This window comes from Nicotiana attenuata, unplaced genomic scaffold (genome assembly GCF_001879085.1).
Source record: "Nicotiana attenuata strain UT unplaced genomic scaffold, NIATTr2, whole genome shotgun sequence".
Lineage (NCBI taxonomy): Eukaryota > Viridiplantae > Streptophyta > Magnoliopsida > Solanales > Solanaceae > Nicotiana > Nicotiana attenuata.
This window is the reverse complement of record NW_017670964.1, coordinates 309,296-324,243: the sequence shown is the minus strand read 5'-3', so window position 1 is coordinate 324,243 and position 14,948 is coordinate 309,296. Positions and strand designations below refer to the sequence as shown.

The 14,948-nt window shown below is 38.1% G+C and overlaps 4 protein-coding genes across 4 annotated transcripts; 1 reads left to right on the top strand and 3 right to left on the bottom strand.

Annotated features, from left to right (window-relative positions):
- Window positions 1-1,434: 1,434 nt before the first annotated feature.
- On the top strand, window positions 1,435-4,208 carry LOC109244873 (40S ribosomal protein S15-like). The gene is made up of 4 exons (XM_019412034.1): window positions 1,435-1,530; window positions 1,601-1,749; window positions 2,485-2,542; window positions 3,676-4,208. The coding sequence occupies exons 1-4, from the start codon at window positions 1,528-1,530 to the stop codon at window positions 3,922-3,924; spliced, it is 459 nt and encodes a 152-aa protein (XP_019267579.1). The 5' UTR covers window positions 1,435-1,527; the 3' UTR covers window positions 3,925-4,208.
- Window positions 4,209-4,819: 611 nt separating this feature from the next.
- Window positions 4,820-6,945, bottom strand: LOC109244872 (probable pectinesterase/pectinesterase inhibitor 46). The gene is made up of 2 exons (XM_019412033.1): window positions 5,844-6,945; window positions 4,820-5,732 (listed from the first exon to the last, which is right to left on the bottom strand). Exons 1-2 carry the CDS (start codon window positions 6,874-6,876, stop codon window positions 5,053-5,055), a joined length of 1,713 nt encoding a protein of 570 aa, XP_019267578.1. The 5' UTR covers window positions 6,877-6,945; the 3' UTR covers window positions 4,820-5,052.
- Window positions 6,946-9,038: 2,093 nt separating this feature from the next.
- Window positions 9,039-9,603, bottom strand: LOC109244869 (uncharacterized mitochondrial protein AtMg00810-like). The gene is made up of 2 exons (XM_019412030.1): window positions 9,374-9,603; window positions 9,039-9,267 (listed from the first exon to the last, which is right to left on the bottom strand). The coding sequence occupies exons 1-2, from the start codon at window positions 9,601-9,603 to the stop codon at window positions 9,039-9,041; spliced, it is 459 nt and encodes a 152-aa protein (XP_019267575.1).
- A 3,069-nt stretch (window positions 9,604-12,672) lies between these two features.
- On the bottom strand, window positions 12,673-13,444 carry LOC109244868. The gene is made up of 2 exons (XM_019412029.1): window positions 13,277-13,444; window positions 12,673-13,029 (listed from the first exon to the last, which is right to left on the bottom strand). The coding sequence occupies exons 1-2, from the start codon at window positions 13,442-13,444 to the stop codon at window positions 12,673-12,675; spliced, it is 525 nt and encodes a 174-aa protein (XP_019267574.1).
- Window positions 13,445-14,948: the final 1,504 nt, after the last annotated feature.

Sequence of the window (14,948 nt, the reverse complement as noted above, 5' to 3'; positions counted from 1 at the left end):
TAAGGGAAAAAGAGTACAACGCGTATTAACTCCCCCTGACGAGAGTATCAATTCACATCCTTAAGCATTTGCATTCCAATCTTGTGCACCATCTTCAAAAGATCTTTGGTAGAGATTTGATAAACAAATCGGCCATACTAACTTGAATAAACATGTTGCACCTTGAAATCATCATTTTGATAGATATGTAATATCTTCATAAAATGCCGTGGAATGGCCTTTTCAATATCTCCATAGAGATTCTCGCTATCATAGCAAAATATATAGTTTACCCATTAACCTTACACCCAAATCCCCATTACACACCTTTTCACCACGGGCAACCTTTTACACACCAACCTTTGTAGAGTGTGTCTAAGACATACCACTTTGACCACGTGGTCAATGTGTGTATTTGCCAACAAATGAAGCGCGTGAACATGAGAATTTTTATATCAGATGTCAATTTTGTAATTTTTTTAAATTTAAATTAGGGTCATCTTCTTCCTTGTTTAAAAAAATCACTAAACCCGCCATAGCTACTCCTTTGTTGCTTAGACCCACTTCTCTCCACTCGATCTACTTCTTCTCAAGTAGACCCACCAAAATTTCTCATATCTTTCTTATTGATTAGTCCTTAGCTTTGTCGATTTTTTTTTTGATTGAGAAATTGTAATTAGAATTCACAAATTTGTAGCTCCACCAACCATTAAAGCTAGGCTTAAACTTATGTACAAAAGATTCTTCTTTTCTCCAAACTTGAGCTTTGCCGTGTCTAAGTTGAATTTCTGAAAGGGTAAAATTTTTAAAATTTTCTCCAACTATTAAAGCTTAGCTCAAGCTTTTCCAAATAAGCACATTCTTTAATTTTGTTAATGGGTGAGTTTACAAGTAATTATTATTACTACCTCGTTTGCTTCAGTTGAGGGAATCGAAAGAGCACAAAAAGAAAATGAATGCTTGATGATGGCAGTTATGGTGGACAAGACGAAGAAGATGGGGATATAATTGTAATTTTATGTGCTATCTTTTTTATTATTGGTCAGTGACACGTGTCACGACCTTATTGGCGCGTGATAGTACACATACTTTGAAAATCTGAGTAAGAAAAAAGTGGTGTGTCTTAGACACACTCTACAAAGGTTAGGTGTGTAAAAAATTGCCCGTGGTGGAGAGGTGTGTAACAGGGATTTTGGTACAAGGTCGATGGATAAACTATATATTTTGCCCGCTATCATATTATGATGCTTATAGTTATAGCAAGGTACATATGCGCACAAGTTAATATGTTTAAAATACAAAAGATTGAAATAAAATTCGAATTAATTCCAAACAAATTCTGGCGTTTATATGGGCTATTGACCCATTAAGAGGTAACACGTGAGGCCAATTTCTGAAGCCCAGCCCATTAAAATCACGAACCCTACACCCATCCTTATATATGGCTCTCACTTCTCAGCAACTCATCTTTCATCATCTTTCCCTCAAAACCCTAGCCGCAGTCACTTCCGTAGGTGCTTGCTTCACTGCAAAGTTCAATTCCAAACCATGGTAATTGATTTTCTCTCAATGTGTTTCCTTATTTCATTGCTTCTGGTTTTTAACAGTTTGTTTTCTGTAGGCGGACGTTGAAGGTGCTGATGTTGCGGCCGGACAGCCAAAGAAGAGAACGTTTAAGAAGTTCAGCTACAGAGGAGTAGATCTGGATGCTCTTCTTGACATGTCTACTGATGAGCTCGTTAAGCTCTTCCCTGCTCGCCCTCGCAGAAGGTACCTTACTTTTTTTTTTGCGAATGTATATTGTTGAATTGTTATTAATTTGTTTAGTCTGAGCAATCTTATTTGTCGAATTATAAGCCGCTGAACTTTAATTCAACGTAAATTTGTGCTTGACACTAAGAAAACACGGTATTGGGCGCTGTGTAATTACAGGACTCACACTTGTACATTTTCTTTAACAAGAGTATTTCTAATAACTAGAAAAAAGTTCAGCAAACATAAGTTTCTATATGTTGGAATTTTTACAATAAGAAAAAACTAAGATTGTTAAAACTTGTTGTGTTAAACATGCCATGACATCTACGATGTTTTGCCCTGTTAAGATTTTTGATGCGTGTGGTCGTAAACATGCTACTATATTATTAGTGTGTCTATAAAGTCTGTAAAAGTCTTCCATTAAGGGTAAAATAAGAAGGTTAAGTTAAATTGTTTTTGTGTTTAGGTAGAGGTTACTCGCAAATAGGATCACATAAATTGGAATTGACTGAGTGCTTGCAAGATGTTGTCAAAGAAGCAGCAATTTTACCCTCCAAATAGTTATATTGTCAAATGAAGGTAGATTAGACATTGACCAAGACCAACTGAACTGAAGGGCCATTCTTGAATGTAGTGATTGGACTGAAATTCTCCTATATATAAGTTTTCCCCCATGTATAAGCTCGTATTTGAAGATGGAGAGGTGTTTCATATGTGAAAAAAACTCATCTTGATTTGTAATTGTGTTAGGTTCCAGAGGGGTTTGAAGAGGAAGCCAATGGCTTTGATCAAGAAGCTGCGTAAGGCGGTAAGATTAGTTTTACCAATTAGCTTTCTCTGAATTGGGAATTATTTATTTGATGCTCAATACTATAAACTGTTTCTATAGTAAAGAATAACTGGGAACATGCTCCTAATGCAAAAACTAATATATGTTTTGAATGTTACGCATGACTTTGTTTTTCATTACCTCAGTAACAGCCTGGTCCAATTTATTTAGTTTATTCCAGTGAATTTGGAGAAAATTGTATTACTGGAACTGCTGAGTGCTTAACTCTTTATTGAATTTAGCGCATGAGGCTAAATACCACTGAAATGTGAAATTGAGATACAAGATGAAATAATGTTAGTACAATGATTGCTTTAGATTTATTTGTGCTTTTATGCATAACATACTGATGGTAACTGAAAGTTGAGAATTTAGGCGCCTAAGGCCGAGCGCTTCCCTCGTGAACAAGAGGTGGCGTGGTATACCACAGAGTGAGGTTTTTATTTGTGGCGCACATTGTGCGTAGGCGCACAATAATGGTTTGGGGACTCCCTGGCCACTTTGCTGCGTCAACATGCTGTCAAAGTGAGGGGAATGCCCTATATTATTCCATAGTTGCTGTCTTTTTTCTGCCGCTATAGTTTCAAATTGTAGTTTTAGCACATTTGTTTGCAGAGTTTAAAATGACACAATACTATACTTCTTATTGATAATAGTCACAATACTATATGTTGACTTGATTTGAGGATTATTGCTATCAAATGTGGCTTTAACACTTGGGTGACAATCACATGAGTTGGGAGTGCAAGCTTGCTAAAGTAGAATTTACCCGAATTAGGTATCGTGACCTTGACTTGTGATTTATTCCTCGTGTTTTCTTCTTTTCCTGTTTGCAATAGATCAGGAAGTTCTACTTGTCAGTAGTTTTTGGGGGAGGAGGAAAGGGCTTCTGATGTTCAATTCCTATTCATCAGAAGTCACTTTCCTCATGCAACCACCTCTTCCTACAGAAAGAAACAGGATTTAATGCTTGCACTCAATGTTTAATGGTTGGCAAGTTTGGCTTCGCTGTAACATTTGGATTTTGATGTAGTATTTGATATGTTTTGGCACTAATTGGGTATTTAGGACCATGTTTCTTTTCATTGATACATCTAAACGTATTCGTGCAGAAACGTGAGGCTCCACCAGGTGAGAAACCAGAGGTTGTCAGAACACATTTGAGGAACATGATTATTGTACCTGAGATGATTGGAAGCGTTATTGGAATCTACAATGGGAAAACATTCAATCAAATTGAGGTCAAGCCTGAAATGATTAGCCACTATTTAGCTGAGTTCTCAATCTCATACAAGCCTGTTAAGCACGGTAGGCCCGGTATTGGTGCTACTCACTCTTCAAGGTTCATTCCATTGAAGTAGTCTAAAAAAGGTTCATTCCATTGAAGTGTTTTGCCAGAGGTTGTCGTTCTGGTTTCTAGTAATACTAGTACTTTATTTTACTGCAATTTTGATGAGAACAGTGGATTTTGATCCGTAATTAGTCTTGCGACTAGTAATTTGCTGATACATTGCAACAGACCAGTTATTTGTGCTTATCTAGAGGATTGTTCCATTTTGATTTTTATAATATTTTTGTTCAGTTAGATACAATGTGGATTTTGAAGTGTTTAAATCCTCCTACTGACATCCTGTATTGGAGGCGAGGTCCTTTCCATTTTCTGCTCAGTTATGCAATACTTACCTTTAAAGATACTGCCTGTTAAAGAAATATAAGTGGAAGGCGAGTCTTTAGCAGCTAAAAATGAAGTGAAAGATTGCTTTTGTATAGATCACATGCTTTCTAATTTATTAGTCTCAATTTGATTTGGATTTTTAACAGACTTGTGCTTTAGGCAGAGTTGTATATCAAATTCCTGTAAGTTAAACTGTGAACTCCACCCAGATTCAATATTTAGTGGTGTATACTTTCAGGATACATTTGGGCCTATATATAGGTAGTCTCACATTAAAGTGGTTTCTGCGTTTTACTGGTTTACTTGCGTCGCTCTAGCCTATTTCCTATTGAACTGAAACTATAGTAGACATTAGTGTTTTGTATTATTCCAGCTCTAAGAGTGCAATTGGCAAACGTTGCACGTAAACCTTTCTATCTTCACAGAGTGTCCCTTTGCTATTCCAATCCAACTTAATATGTTAGTAAAAAATGCTTTTGTACTTGTACGTTGATTAGGATGAAACTCTTCTCACAGGATATTATGTTAACTGAAAATCATGGTTAAGAATGCCTTTGACTAAACGTGAAGTTCAGCAAAAGTAAGAAAATATCCTTGAAATTGAATACAACGTTTAGAGATAAGAAGCAGCAGTTAAGGGTATTCTTAGGCTCTTTGGGCTCCAAAAGCAGTACCAAACCAACCCCCCCCTCCCTCCCTCCCCCGAAAAAAAGAAAAGAAAACGCCCCTCAGGATGATTAAATTGTAACAGAAAACAAAATCAACCTTATTGGAGGAAAGAAAAGATGACGACTCCACCGTAGCTTTATCTCACTCAGATATCCTTCTTGAAGCTGACTCCAGTAGATGGGAGCCATTTGTCACCTTGAATGAATTTCTGAACAGAAAACTTGCTAGCTTCTTTACTAGTAATATTCAATTTCAATCCTTTCCAGTTGACTCTATTTTTGGTCACAGCCCCCTGGCCGAAGTTTCTATATTCAGCATAGTAAATAGTGTCTGGTGCTGTAGTACCCACCCAAGGCAACCACCCTGCAGGATCAATAAAGCTGCCCATTGTTGTAGACATAATAACGGTTGTGGAATAGTTTTTCCATGGCCTACCCAAGAAAGTACTGACTCCGGTGAGATTTGCTGAGGGCCAAATTGTGCAATTCTGAATAGAAATGCCAGTGTTTTGATTAGGGTCGATCTTGCCTTGAGCTGTGATAGTGTTCTTTTGGCCGGGCATTGGTTTCTTGGGAAGTATGTGACAGTTTTGGAACACAACTGCTGAATTACCAAATATGAAGTCAACTGTGCCATAGATACTGCATTCTCTGTAGAATTGACGATTGGAGTGTGCGTATAGCGTGTCTTGGTATGCATCGAATTTGCAGCGATAAAAGACAGAGAGATCAGCAGTTGACATAAGGGCAACTGCTTGATGCTTGGCTGCACCTGCTGTGTTGCGGAAACCCATGTCACGAGCTATGAATCCCTTGCCGAACACAGCTGTGTAAGAAGAAAAATGGAAGAAGTATTAGAATTTAGAAGGTTAAAACATGCATGTATATTGCTTAGGAACCACTATCTGTCTCATGCAAAATTGGAACAACAACTTACCAAAAGTTGCAGTTTGGAAAGTGGGAGTGCCATCTATAAAGTTGAGAGAGCCAGAAACAATAGTAGCATCCATGCCATCACCAATCATCATAACATTCCATTTCTTCTTCTCAACTATAACATTCTCCACATAAACTCCCTGCTTCACATAAATCACAAACCTTTTGTTACTCTTCTCAGGCACTTCCTCAAGAGCATCACTGATATTAATAAAGTCCCCAGAGCCATCTTTAGCTACCACAGCGTCCACTTTGATCAAACTCTTTCCTTTTGAAGATTGAAGCAACTTCCTATCTTTTGAAGCCATCCAGCTTGGAAAATCTCCATCAAAATTCATCAAACGACGTCTTCTCCCAATTCCACCCAAGGAATCCATTGAGTCAATAGAATTTTGAATTGATTGATCCATGATATCAACAATGGACAAGCTGTTACTAGTATGTTGACCCGAATTCTTAAGGTTATTGGAAGCCATACTAGCAGAAGCATAAGTAATATCCCCAAAACCATCAATGCATGTTTGCTGGTATGTTCCAGCTGCACTTAGCTTTGTCTTGAGGTCAGAAAACCCGTCGAACAACGACTTACTTGGGATAGAAAGAGATTCATTGAGGCTGTCTAGTGCAAGTGAAAGAAGTTCATGACAACTTCCTAAGGTCTTAACAGCCATAGGATCAGAAATATTCTTCACTTGTGGCATATTGAAGAACTCATCCGAAGCTCTAGAGAGCTCGTTGATAGCAACTTGGACGGATAATTTGTAAATATCTTGAGGTTTAAGGCTGTCTGATTTGGCTAGAGGGCCAAGGCTGTTGTAACATGATTGAGGGTATAATGTTACGTCACAAACAGCTTTAATTGCTGTGGAAAAAGACTTGGATTGAGTGTCTGATGAGTTCCCATTTTTGGCGTAAGTTATTCCAACAACAGCAGCCACAATACAACCAACAAGAACTATGGAAGAAATGGCAATAATGCTGATCTTCTTCACTGTTTTTTTGCGAGCAGCCACACTTTCTTGATCATGGGCCATTTTTTTGAGTCCTACCTTCTCCTTTTTAAATTTGTTTTCCCTTGATGGGAATTGGGAAGGCAAGTCTTTATATAAGATGAGTTTATGTTTTACGTGCAAGGCATAAATGTTATCTTAGGGAGTTAAGAGTTCAATTATGAAGAAGAGTCTATTGAAACGAATGTGCTAGTCATGTCTTTATTATGCACCAGTTCAGTACTATGAATGTCAAGGTGTAGCATACCTATAACGAAAGCAAGGGGACTATGCTTGGTGAGGTGGGATTGGGGAGGGGTTTAATTGAAAGTGGCTAATAAAAAATGTAAGATGAACTAAAAAACAGAATGTATAGGGAACAAGAATACTGTTAAACAAATATATTAGAAGCTAGAAAACCTTTGGAAAATATATATCTAGATGCATTTTCTATTGTATTATTAACCGGACTTTGAGGTAGCCGTGTTGTGGTTTCCCATATATATACTATTTCAACTAGAGCTGAAGATTCTGAAACAAAATAGAGACGAATATGACCAAATCCAAGAGGATTCTTTGATTACTTGTTCGTTCTTGTATAATTAAAAAAAAGAAAAAAGAAAAAACAGAAAGAAAGGATAGTGCGAATGTTGTTTGCAGTGATTTTCGAGACAATTCTATAAGAGTAGCACATTTACTATAATCGATTTTTTTTCCTTTTCTAAAACGGAAATACTAAACTTTCCACGATTTACTTTTTTACTTTCTTGGAAAAAAAGATTATGAACTCCCATAAATTAAAACTCATTCCTACTCGGCCGTTATTAGTGTCCATGCACGATGTACACATTTAGAGTTGGAGATTCTTATGGACTGGAGGTATAGATTAGTTGGTCTCATGTTATCCCGTGGTAAGGTCTGTTCCCCAAAGTCAGCTAGTGATCTTAATATCCTTGACATTTTGACCTGGAATAAAGCTGTTGATTGATTTACAGTACCTTAGCTTTATGTTTTAATGATCTAACAAATTTACTGTCAAAGAACCAGATAAGGAACCTGACACACTTGGTACACAACACAAATCAACGGACTCCAGCTAATGTGAGTTGCTATGACTTCAAAAGATAAAGGATCAACACAGGGACCTGATCCCCTTGTGTTTCCCTGACAACAGTACGAAGTCAACTGTCTACAGCTGGAAAGTGACTGCCTGCACTTTACACGCAAACAGTGCTGCACAGTACTGCAGTCACTCCCCTTTGACCAACCAAGTGATTACATCATTCAAGTGATGTCATCTAAGTTGTATTAACAAAGAGCATTACAACAAAACATCACTTGAACACTTGAGAATTCATTCAAGCACACCAACCGTTCATCTGTCAAGCATTCAGTTCTCAAGTGCATCAAGAACAAAGAACAACACTACTACGGACCAGTTCCTACAGCAAGTATCTTGTATGTCCTTAGTGGAGTTGTAACTTTGTAATTGTTCTTCATTGTAATTCCTACTTTGCTTATCTAGAAGCGTTACTTAGGAACCCCTTGTAAACCATAAACCTTTAGTGTTTGTGTCGTGACTAGAGTTAGTCATGAGTTGAAGTCTTTGTAATAGGTGTATTGCAAAGTGGCTTGTAATAGGTGTAGTACAAGTTAGTGAGGGATTAAGAGTTTAATTCCTAGATTGCATAGGTTGTAATTTAAAGTTGCTCATAGTGAAGTTGAAATCCTACCAGTGTAGGTCGTGGTTTTTTAATCCCCTTGAGCAGGGATTTTTCCACGTAAAAACTCCCTGTTCTATTTACTTACTATTTCATTATCATTCTCAGTGGAAACTCATAGAGGACCTGGTCTCTATATAGTTTGGTGGACTCATATATTCTATCAGCTGTTGTGTGCAAAATCCTATGGAACTTATAATGCCAAGAGAAAGACAAACTATTGGTGGAAAGCAGTCTTCATGGATGGTTTTAAATTCATCCCAATCAGTTGAAATTGATAAGAGAATAAGCAAATAAGGAAGAAGGAGTGCCGAACAGTTTTCTCTGATTATCAACTGAATAGAATGCTTAATCAATAAGCAGTGCAAGTATATTATATACTAACTCTAGCTGCTATATTTATGTTAAGGGACAACTGTCAACTAACTAATCCCAGCTGTCAACTAAGGCACAATAGTGCATGTTACTAACTCCTCTACACCCCCCTCAAGCTAGGAGAAATGAAGATTTCATTCCTAGATTGGACACCAAGTAAGAATGTTGCGCCTTAGTGAGACCTTTAGTAAGCATATCAGCTTGTTGCTCAGCAGAGGAAAGGTAAAGAGTAGACACCAAACCTTGCTGCACCTTCTCCCGAATAAAGTGATAATTAATGTCGATATGTTTAGTACACTCATGGAAACCAAGATTAGCAGCTATTTGAATGGTAGACTTGCTGTCAAAAAATAGAGACACAGGGAGTTGAAGATCAACAGACAATTCCTTGAACAAGCCAATGATCCTAATAACCTCAGCCACCGTAGAAGCTAGATTTCATGTACTCTGCTTCAGCAGAGCTATGAGAAATAGTTGTCTGTTTCTTGGAGTTCCATGAAATCAGGGAGTCACCAAACTTCACACTATAACCAGTGACAAACCTCCTTGTGTTGGGACAAGAGACCCAATCAGCATCACAATATGCTGTCAACTTATCAGAACCAGCCGTAGACAGGAAAATACCAAGACCAGGCTCTTGTTTGACATATCTCACAACTCTGATAGCTGCCTCCATGTGGGACACCTTAGGAGCCTGCATGAATTGACTCGGCCATTACACAACAAAAGCAATGTCTGGTCGTAATGGTCAAGTAGAGAAGCCTGCCAATTAACCTCTGATAACTGGAAGGATCAGGCAGAAGACAATCAGCTGATTGACCAAGGTATTGATCGTATTCAGCATAAGTAAGCTTGAGATTTAATTCATGGGTGCACCAAGAGGCTTAGAACCAGCCAGCCCCATGTCTGAAATAAGCTCTAAAGCATATTTCCTCTGATGCATCACAATACCAGTCTTCTTTCTAGCAAACTCAATACCTAAGAAGTATCTGAGTTCCCCTAGATATTCAATCTTGAAATGTTGCTGCAAAGCATCCTTGGTCTCTTGAATTAGCTGAGCATCATCTCTAGTTATAAGGAGATCATCGACATAGATCAACACAACAACATCTTGCCAGCAACCTTCTTAGTGAGCAAGGAATAATCCAAATGGCTTTGAGAAAACCCTGAAGAAATCAATGCATCAGTCAATTTAATGTTCCATTGTCTAGAGGCCTGCTTAAGTCCATAGAGTGACTTAAGCAACCTACAAACAGAGTGTTTCCCTGAGGGAGCAAAACCTTGAGGAGGCTCCATATAAACTTCTTCATGTAGGCCGCCCTGTAAGAAAGCATTAAAAACATCTATCTGATGTATGATCCATCCCTTAGAGGCAACCAAGGAAATCACGGATCTCACAGTAACCATCTTCACTACGGGTGAGAATGTCTCCTAATAATCAATACCCTCCTTTTGGTTGTATCCCTTTGCCACTAATCTTTCCTTGAACCTCTCAATTTCACCAGATGCTTGATACTTGATTTTATACACCCATTTACATCCTATGGCCTTCTTACCTTTGGGAAGAGGCACCACTTCCCAAGTTTTATTGGCCTCTAATGCCTGTATTTCAGCTTGCATGGCATCTCTCCATCTACTATCTTTAGCAGCTTCATGATAATTTCTGGGTTCTAGCTTAATGGAAGATTTGGCTATATAGCTTTGATAAGAGGTAGACATACCAGTGTAGTACAATACAGAGGAAATAGGGTAAACACAAGTACTAGCAGTAGTGCGACCATTATTTGGTCGGTCGAAATCCTTGAGCCAAATAGGGGGTCTAATAGTTCTGTCCGATCTTCTCAAATCAGGAATTGGTATGTCTTCGTAGGCTGGTGCAATAGCTCCCTGGTCAACATTAGAAGATGGCGGTAGTTAATCTGTTGTTGAGATTACATCTGACATCACCTCTCGAGACTGTTCTGCTGCTGTAACTATAGCCGGCAACACTTCTTGAACATCCTGGGTGTTCTGAACTGGAAGTAAATTAAGAGGTTGGCCATCAGATAAATACTTATGAATAGGACAATGCATCTGCTGAATACCCGACACCATTTGAAAAGGAAACATATCTTCATAAAATACAATATCCCTACTTACAAATATAGTTTTGTTCTCCAAATCTAACAACTTGTACCCTTTTGAGCAGCCACATACCCCAACATAACTGCCTTAATGACCCTTGGTGCAAATTTGTCTCTTCTAGTCAAGCTAGTAGCATAACACAGACAACCAATAACCCTCATATGTGAAAGACTAGGTGGCTTCCTGAATAAGGCCTCACATGGTGAAATATTTCCAAGAATTGTGGAAGGTATCCTGTTAATCATATAAACAGCAGCTTCGATACAAATACCCTAAAACCTGATAGGTAAATGACTCCGAAACCTGATAGCCCTGGTAGTTTCCAAAATATGCCTATGCCTCCTCTCCACTACTCGATTTTGTTGCGGAGTTATGGACAAGAACTCTAATGTACTATACCAAATCTATTGAACAACTCAATGCAATGGCTATTAAAAACTATGTCCCATTGTTCGATCTAAATGACTTGACAACTTTGCCAAATTGAGTGGAAACCATGACGATAAAATCCTTATGCACAGTAACAACATCAGATTTTAGATTCAACAAGAATACATATCTGGAAAACTCATCTGCTACTATAAGAAAATATCACATTCCATTATAAGTGGGGAGCTTGTAAGGATCCCAAACATCCATGTGCAACAATTGAAAAGAGTCTGTTGTTCGACTACTACTAACAAGAAATTGTGCTCTAGTTTGTCGAGCTAGTGGGCAAATAACACAATGGTGTGATATAAAGCTATACTTACTCCCAAACATGAAATCTTCCTAAGAACTGGCATAGGTACATGACCTAGTCTCTTATGCCATAGTTCTGTAGATACTTCAGTTGTTGCAGCCAAAGACTTGATAAGACTCCTGGCATCTTGTCGTTTCCTCTGTGACTTCAGCACGTACAAGCCATCCTCCTCTCTACCAATCCCCTTCATATTTCCAGTGAAGAGATCCTGAAAGAGAAAGAAATGAGGGAAAAATGTGATGTAGCAACTTAGTTCCTTAGCTAGCTTCGATACTGACAAAAGATTGAATCTAAAGTCCGGTACATATAACACATGACTTATCAGATCACCTCCAGGCAAATCACAATTACCAACTTGGGTTATCTCAATTGAATCTCCATTTGGAAGTTGTACCTTTCCTGAATTTCCTACTAATCCATCATTATTCAACAAAGATGCATCATGTATCATGTGATTTGTCGCTCCTAAATCAACTAAATGCATCGTGTATCATATGATTTGTCGCTCCTGAATCAACTATCCTCTTAGAAACATCTACAGAGGAAGACAGTGGTTTACCTGCCATGTTAGCAATAGCCTCACTAATGGAAGATTTACCCAACATGCTCAAAATTTGATTGTATTAATCTTATGTGATGACTGGAGCTGTAGTCAGGTTAAGTCCTTGTTGCACATTAAGGCCTCTCAGCACATTGTTGCCTCCTTATAATGGAGTGAGACATGTTGTCACTAAATTCGCCTTCTTCTGTACTTTGAAATCAGCTGGATACCCTATAATTTTGTAACTGTTTTCTTTCAAGTGTCCTTTCATGCGACAGTGCTCATAAAATGTCAACTTGAAACAACTTGTCCTTGTGTGACCTTTCATATTGCAATGGTCACAATATAGGTTTTTTTTCCTGTCCTCCATTTCCAGCAACAAACAGTGCTGCAGGATCAACTTTGTCAGTCAAAACATAAATGCCTCCTGCAAGTTGTTTTTGGCTTTCATCTTGCATTAACATAGAATAGACTTGGTTAATGTTTGGCATAGGTTTCATCATTAAAATTTGACTGTGAGCATGACCATAACTATCATTTAATCCCATTAGAAATTGATAAAGACGCTGCCTCTCAAAATTTATAAGAGAGTCCCTAGACTTTGCACAATCACAAGAAGAAGGAGGTACTGGCGAGTCATACTCATCCCATAAATCTTTTATTCTGGAAAAATACTCTGATATAGATGAGAGCCCCTGAGTTAATATAGCAATTTTCGCGAATCATTCACCTTATCAAAGCGTTCCTCCAGATCCTTCCAAACGAGTGCTGCACTGGAACAAAATAAGATCCCAGCGAGTAGATTTCGATGCATGTTCCCCATTAGCAGGAAAGCATAATAGCATTGCAACGATCCCAATCCTTCGCGAGATCACCAGAATAATCAGCTCAAACAAAAGAGCCATTAATAAAACCTAATTTGTTGCATCCTAGAAGAGCTACCTTCATAGCTCGGCTCCAAATCGTGTAAGTTTCCGTACCGACAAGCTCAATCACAGCTGATAATGAACCAGGTGCATCTGACAGATACATGTATAATGGATGATGATGATCAATTATAGGAGAAGAATTTCCCGTAGTCAAAGAACTCATACCTTCAGGACTCCCCATAATCGAAGCTCAGAAAGTGAAACACAGGAAAAAAATAGGAATTGCCGCTGAATCTCTCGAAATTTCAGTCAAGTAATCGACGAAAAAACCCTAGATTCACTCAGCTATGAATTGCCGATGAATCTCTCGAAATTTCAGTCAGGCATTCGACAAAAGAACCCTAGATTCACTCAGTTCCCGCTCCCGCTCTGATACCATATTAAATTCATCCCAATCAGTAGAAATTGATAAGAGAATAAGCAAACAAGGAAGAAGGAGAGAGTGCCAAACAATTTTCTCTGATTATAAAGTGAATAGAATGCTTAATCAATAAGCTGTACAAGTATATTATATACTAATTCTAGGTGCTATATTTAAGTTAAGGGACAACTGTCAACTAACTAATCCTAGCTGTCAACTAAGGCACTAAGGAACAGTAGTGCATGTTACTAACTCCTCTACAGATGGTGAAGAAAGATTCTAAATGCCAGGAAATATTTAGAAAAAGCTGGTTATATGGTGAAAGACTTGTTGGAAATGCAAAGATATTCTATTAGAATGATCTATATCTGAAGATGAGAGGTGCATTTGAGAAGGTTCTATGGAGAAAACTTGTGCTAATGATGTGGCTGCTCGAAGACTGTACACAAGGGATGCTTACTCCCTGTTTGGGGGTGTTACTGATAATCTGTGTTGTCCCGTGTGTAATGCTAAAAATGAAAGCATCTCTTACCTTTTCTTTGAATGTGGGGCTTATTGCTAGTATAAATTGTAGGGGGAAAGTGCAACTGCTGAAATATATGGAATGGTGCTGGCTGGTACTCTTACTACACCTGGCAAGAAACAAATGCAAGAGTTCTCCAAGGTAAGAAAATAACTGCGGTCTGCGGAAGCATTAGTCAGGAGTATATGCAGTGGATTTATAGAAGAGCAACTTTCAACTGATGCTGAAGCCTTTTGCTTAGTCTCACTTGGTCTCATGTTTTTTTAATGACTTGTGCTGTAAACGTTCCATTTGGTAAATAAAATTTTATACTTGCAAAAACGGAATTCCATGAAAGAATTTGTGAGACACAAGTTCTATATATTCCCTACTTTCGTCCATGAGACACAAGTTTTATTCCCTGCTTTATATGCAGCCCGGTGCATAAAGTATCCCGCGTTCACACAAGGTCTGGAGACGGGCCATACTCCAAGGGGTGTGATGTAAGTAGCCTACTCTGATGTAATCATCAATGGCTTATTTTACGGTTTGAACCCGTGGCCTATTGGTCACGCGGAGACAACTTAACCGTTGCTCCAAGGCTGCCTTTCTATCTTATTATTAAATAATCATATTTTATCATTTACTCTACCTTATTATATAATGATTCTACCCCTACCCTACTTAATCTTTGTAATATTATAAGCTTAATGTTCATGTTGTTGGTGACATCATGAAACAACGTCAAATGATACAATCTATCCAAACGTTATATTATTAAAACAATACAATGAAATACAATACAATACATTATGAAATGAT

Coding starts and splice junctions, on each gene's coding strand:
- LOC109244873 (XM_019412034.1), top strand. Junction 1,750..2,484: donor CCTGCTCGCCCTCGCAGAAG/GTACCTTACTTT, acceptor TAATTGTGTTAG/GTTCCAGAGGGGTTTGAAGA. Junction 2,543..3,675: donor TCAAGAAGCTGCGTAAGGCG/GTAAGATTAGTT, acceptor GTATTCGTGCAG/AAACGTGAGGCTCCACCAGG.
- LOC109244869 (XM_019412030.1), bottom strand. CDS start 9,603: ATGGAGGCAGCTATCAGAGTTGTGAGATATGTCAAACAAGAGCCTGGT. Junction 9,268..9,373: donor CATAGCTCTGCTGAAGCAGA/GTACATGAAATC, acceptor ATTTTTTGACAG/CAAGTCTACCATTCAAATAG.
- LOC109244868 (XM_019412029.1), bottom strand. CDS start 13,444: ATGGGGAGTCCTGAAGGTATGAGTTCTTTGACTACGGGAAATTCTTCT. Junction 13,030..13,276: donor TTTGGAGCCGAGCTATGAAG/GTAGCTCTTCTA, acceptor ATATTAACTCAG/GGGCTCTCATCTATATCAGA.
- LOC109244872 (XM_019412033.1), bottom strand. CDS start 6,876: ATGGCCCATGATCAAGAAAGTGTGGCTGCTCGCAAAAAAACAGTGAAG. Junction 5,733..5,843: donor TTTCCAAACTGCAACTTTTG/GTAAGTTGTTGT, acceptor CTTCTTACACAG/CTGTGTTCGGCAAGGGATTC.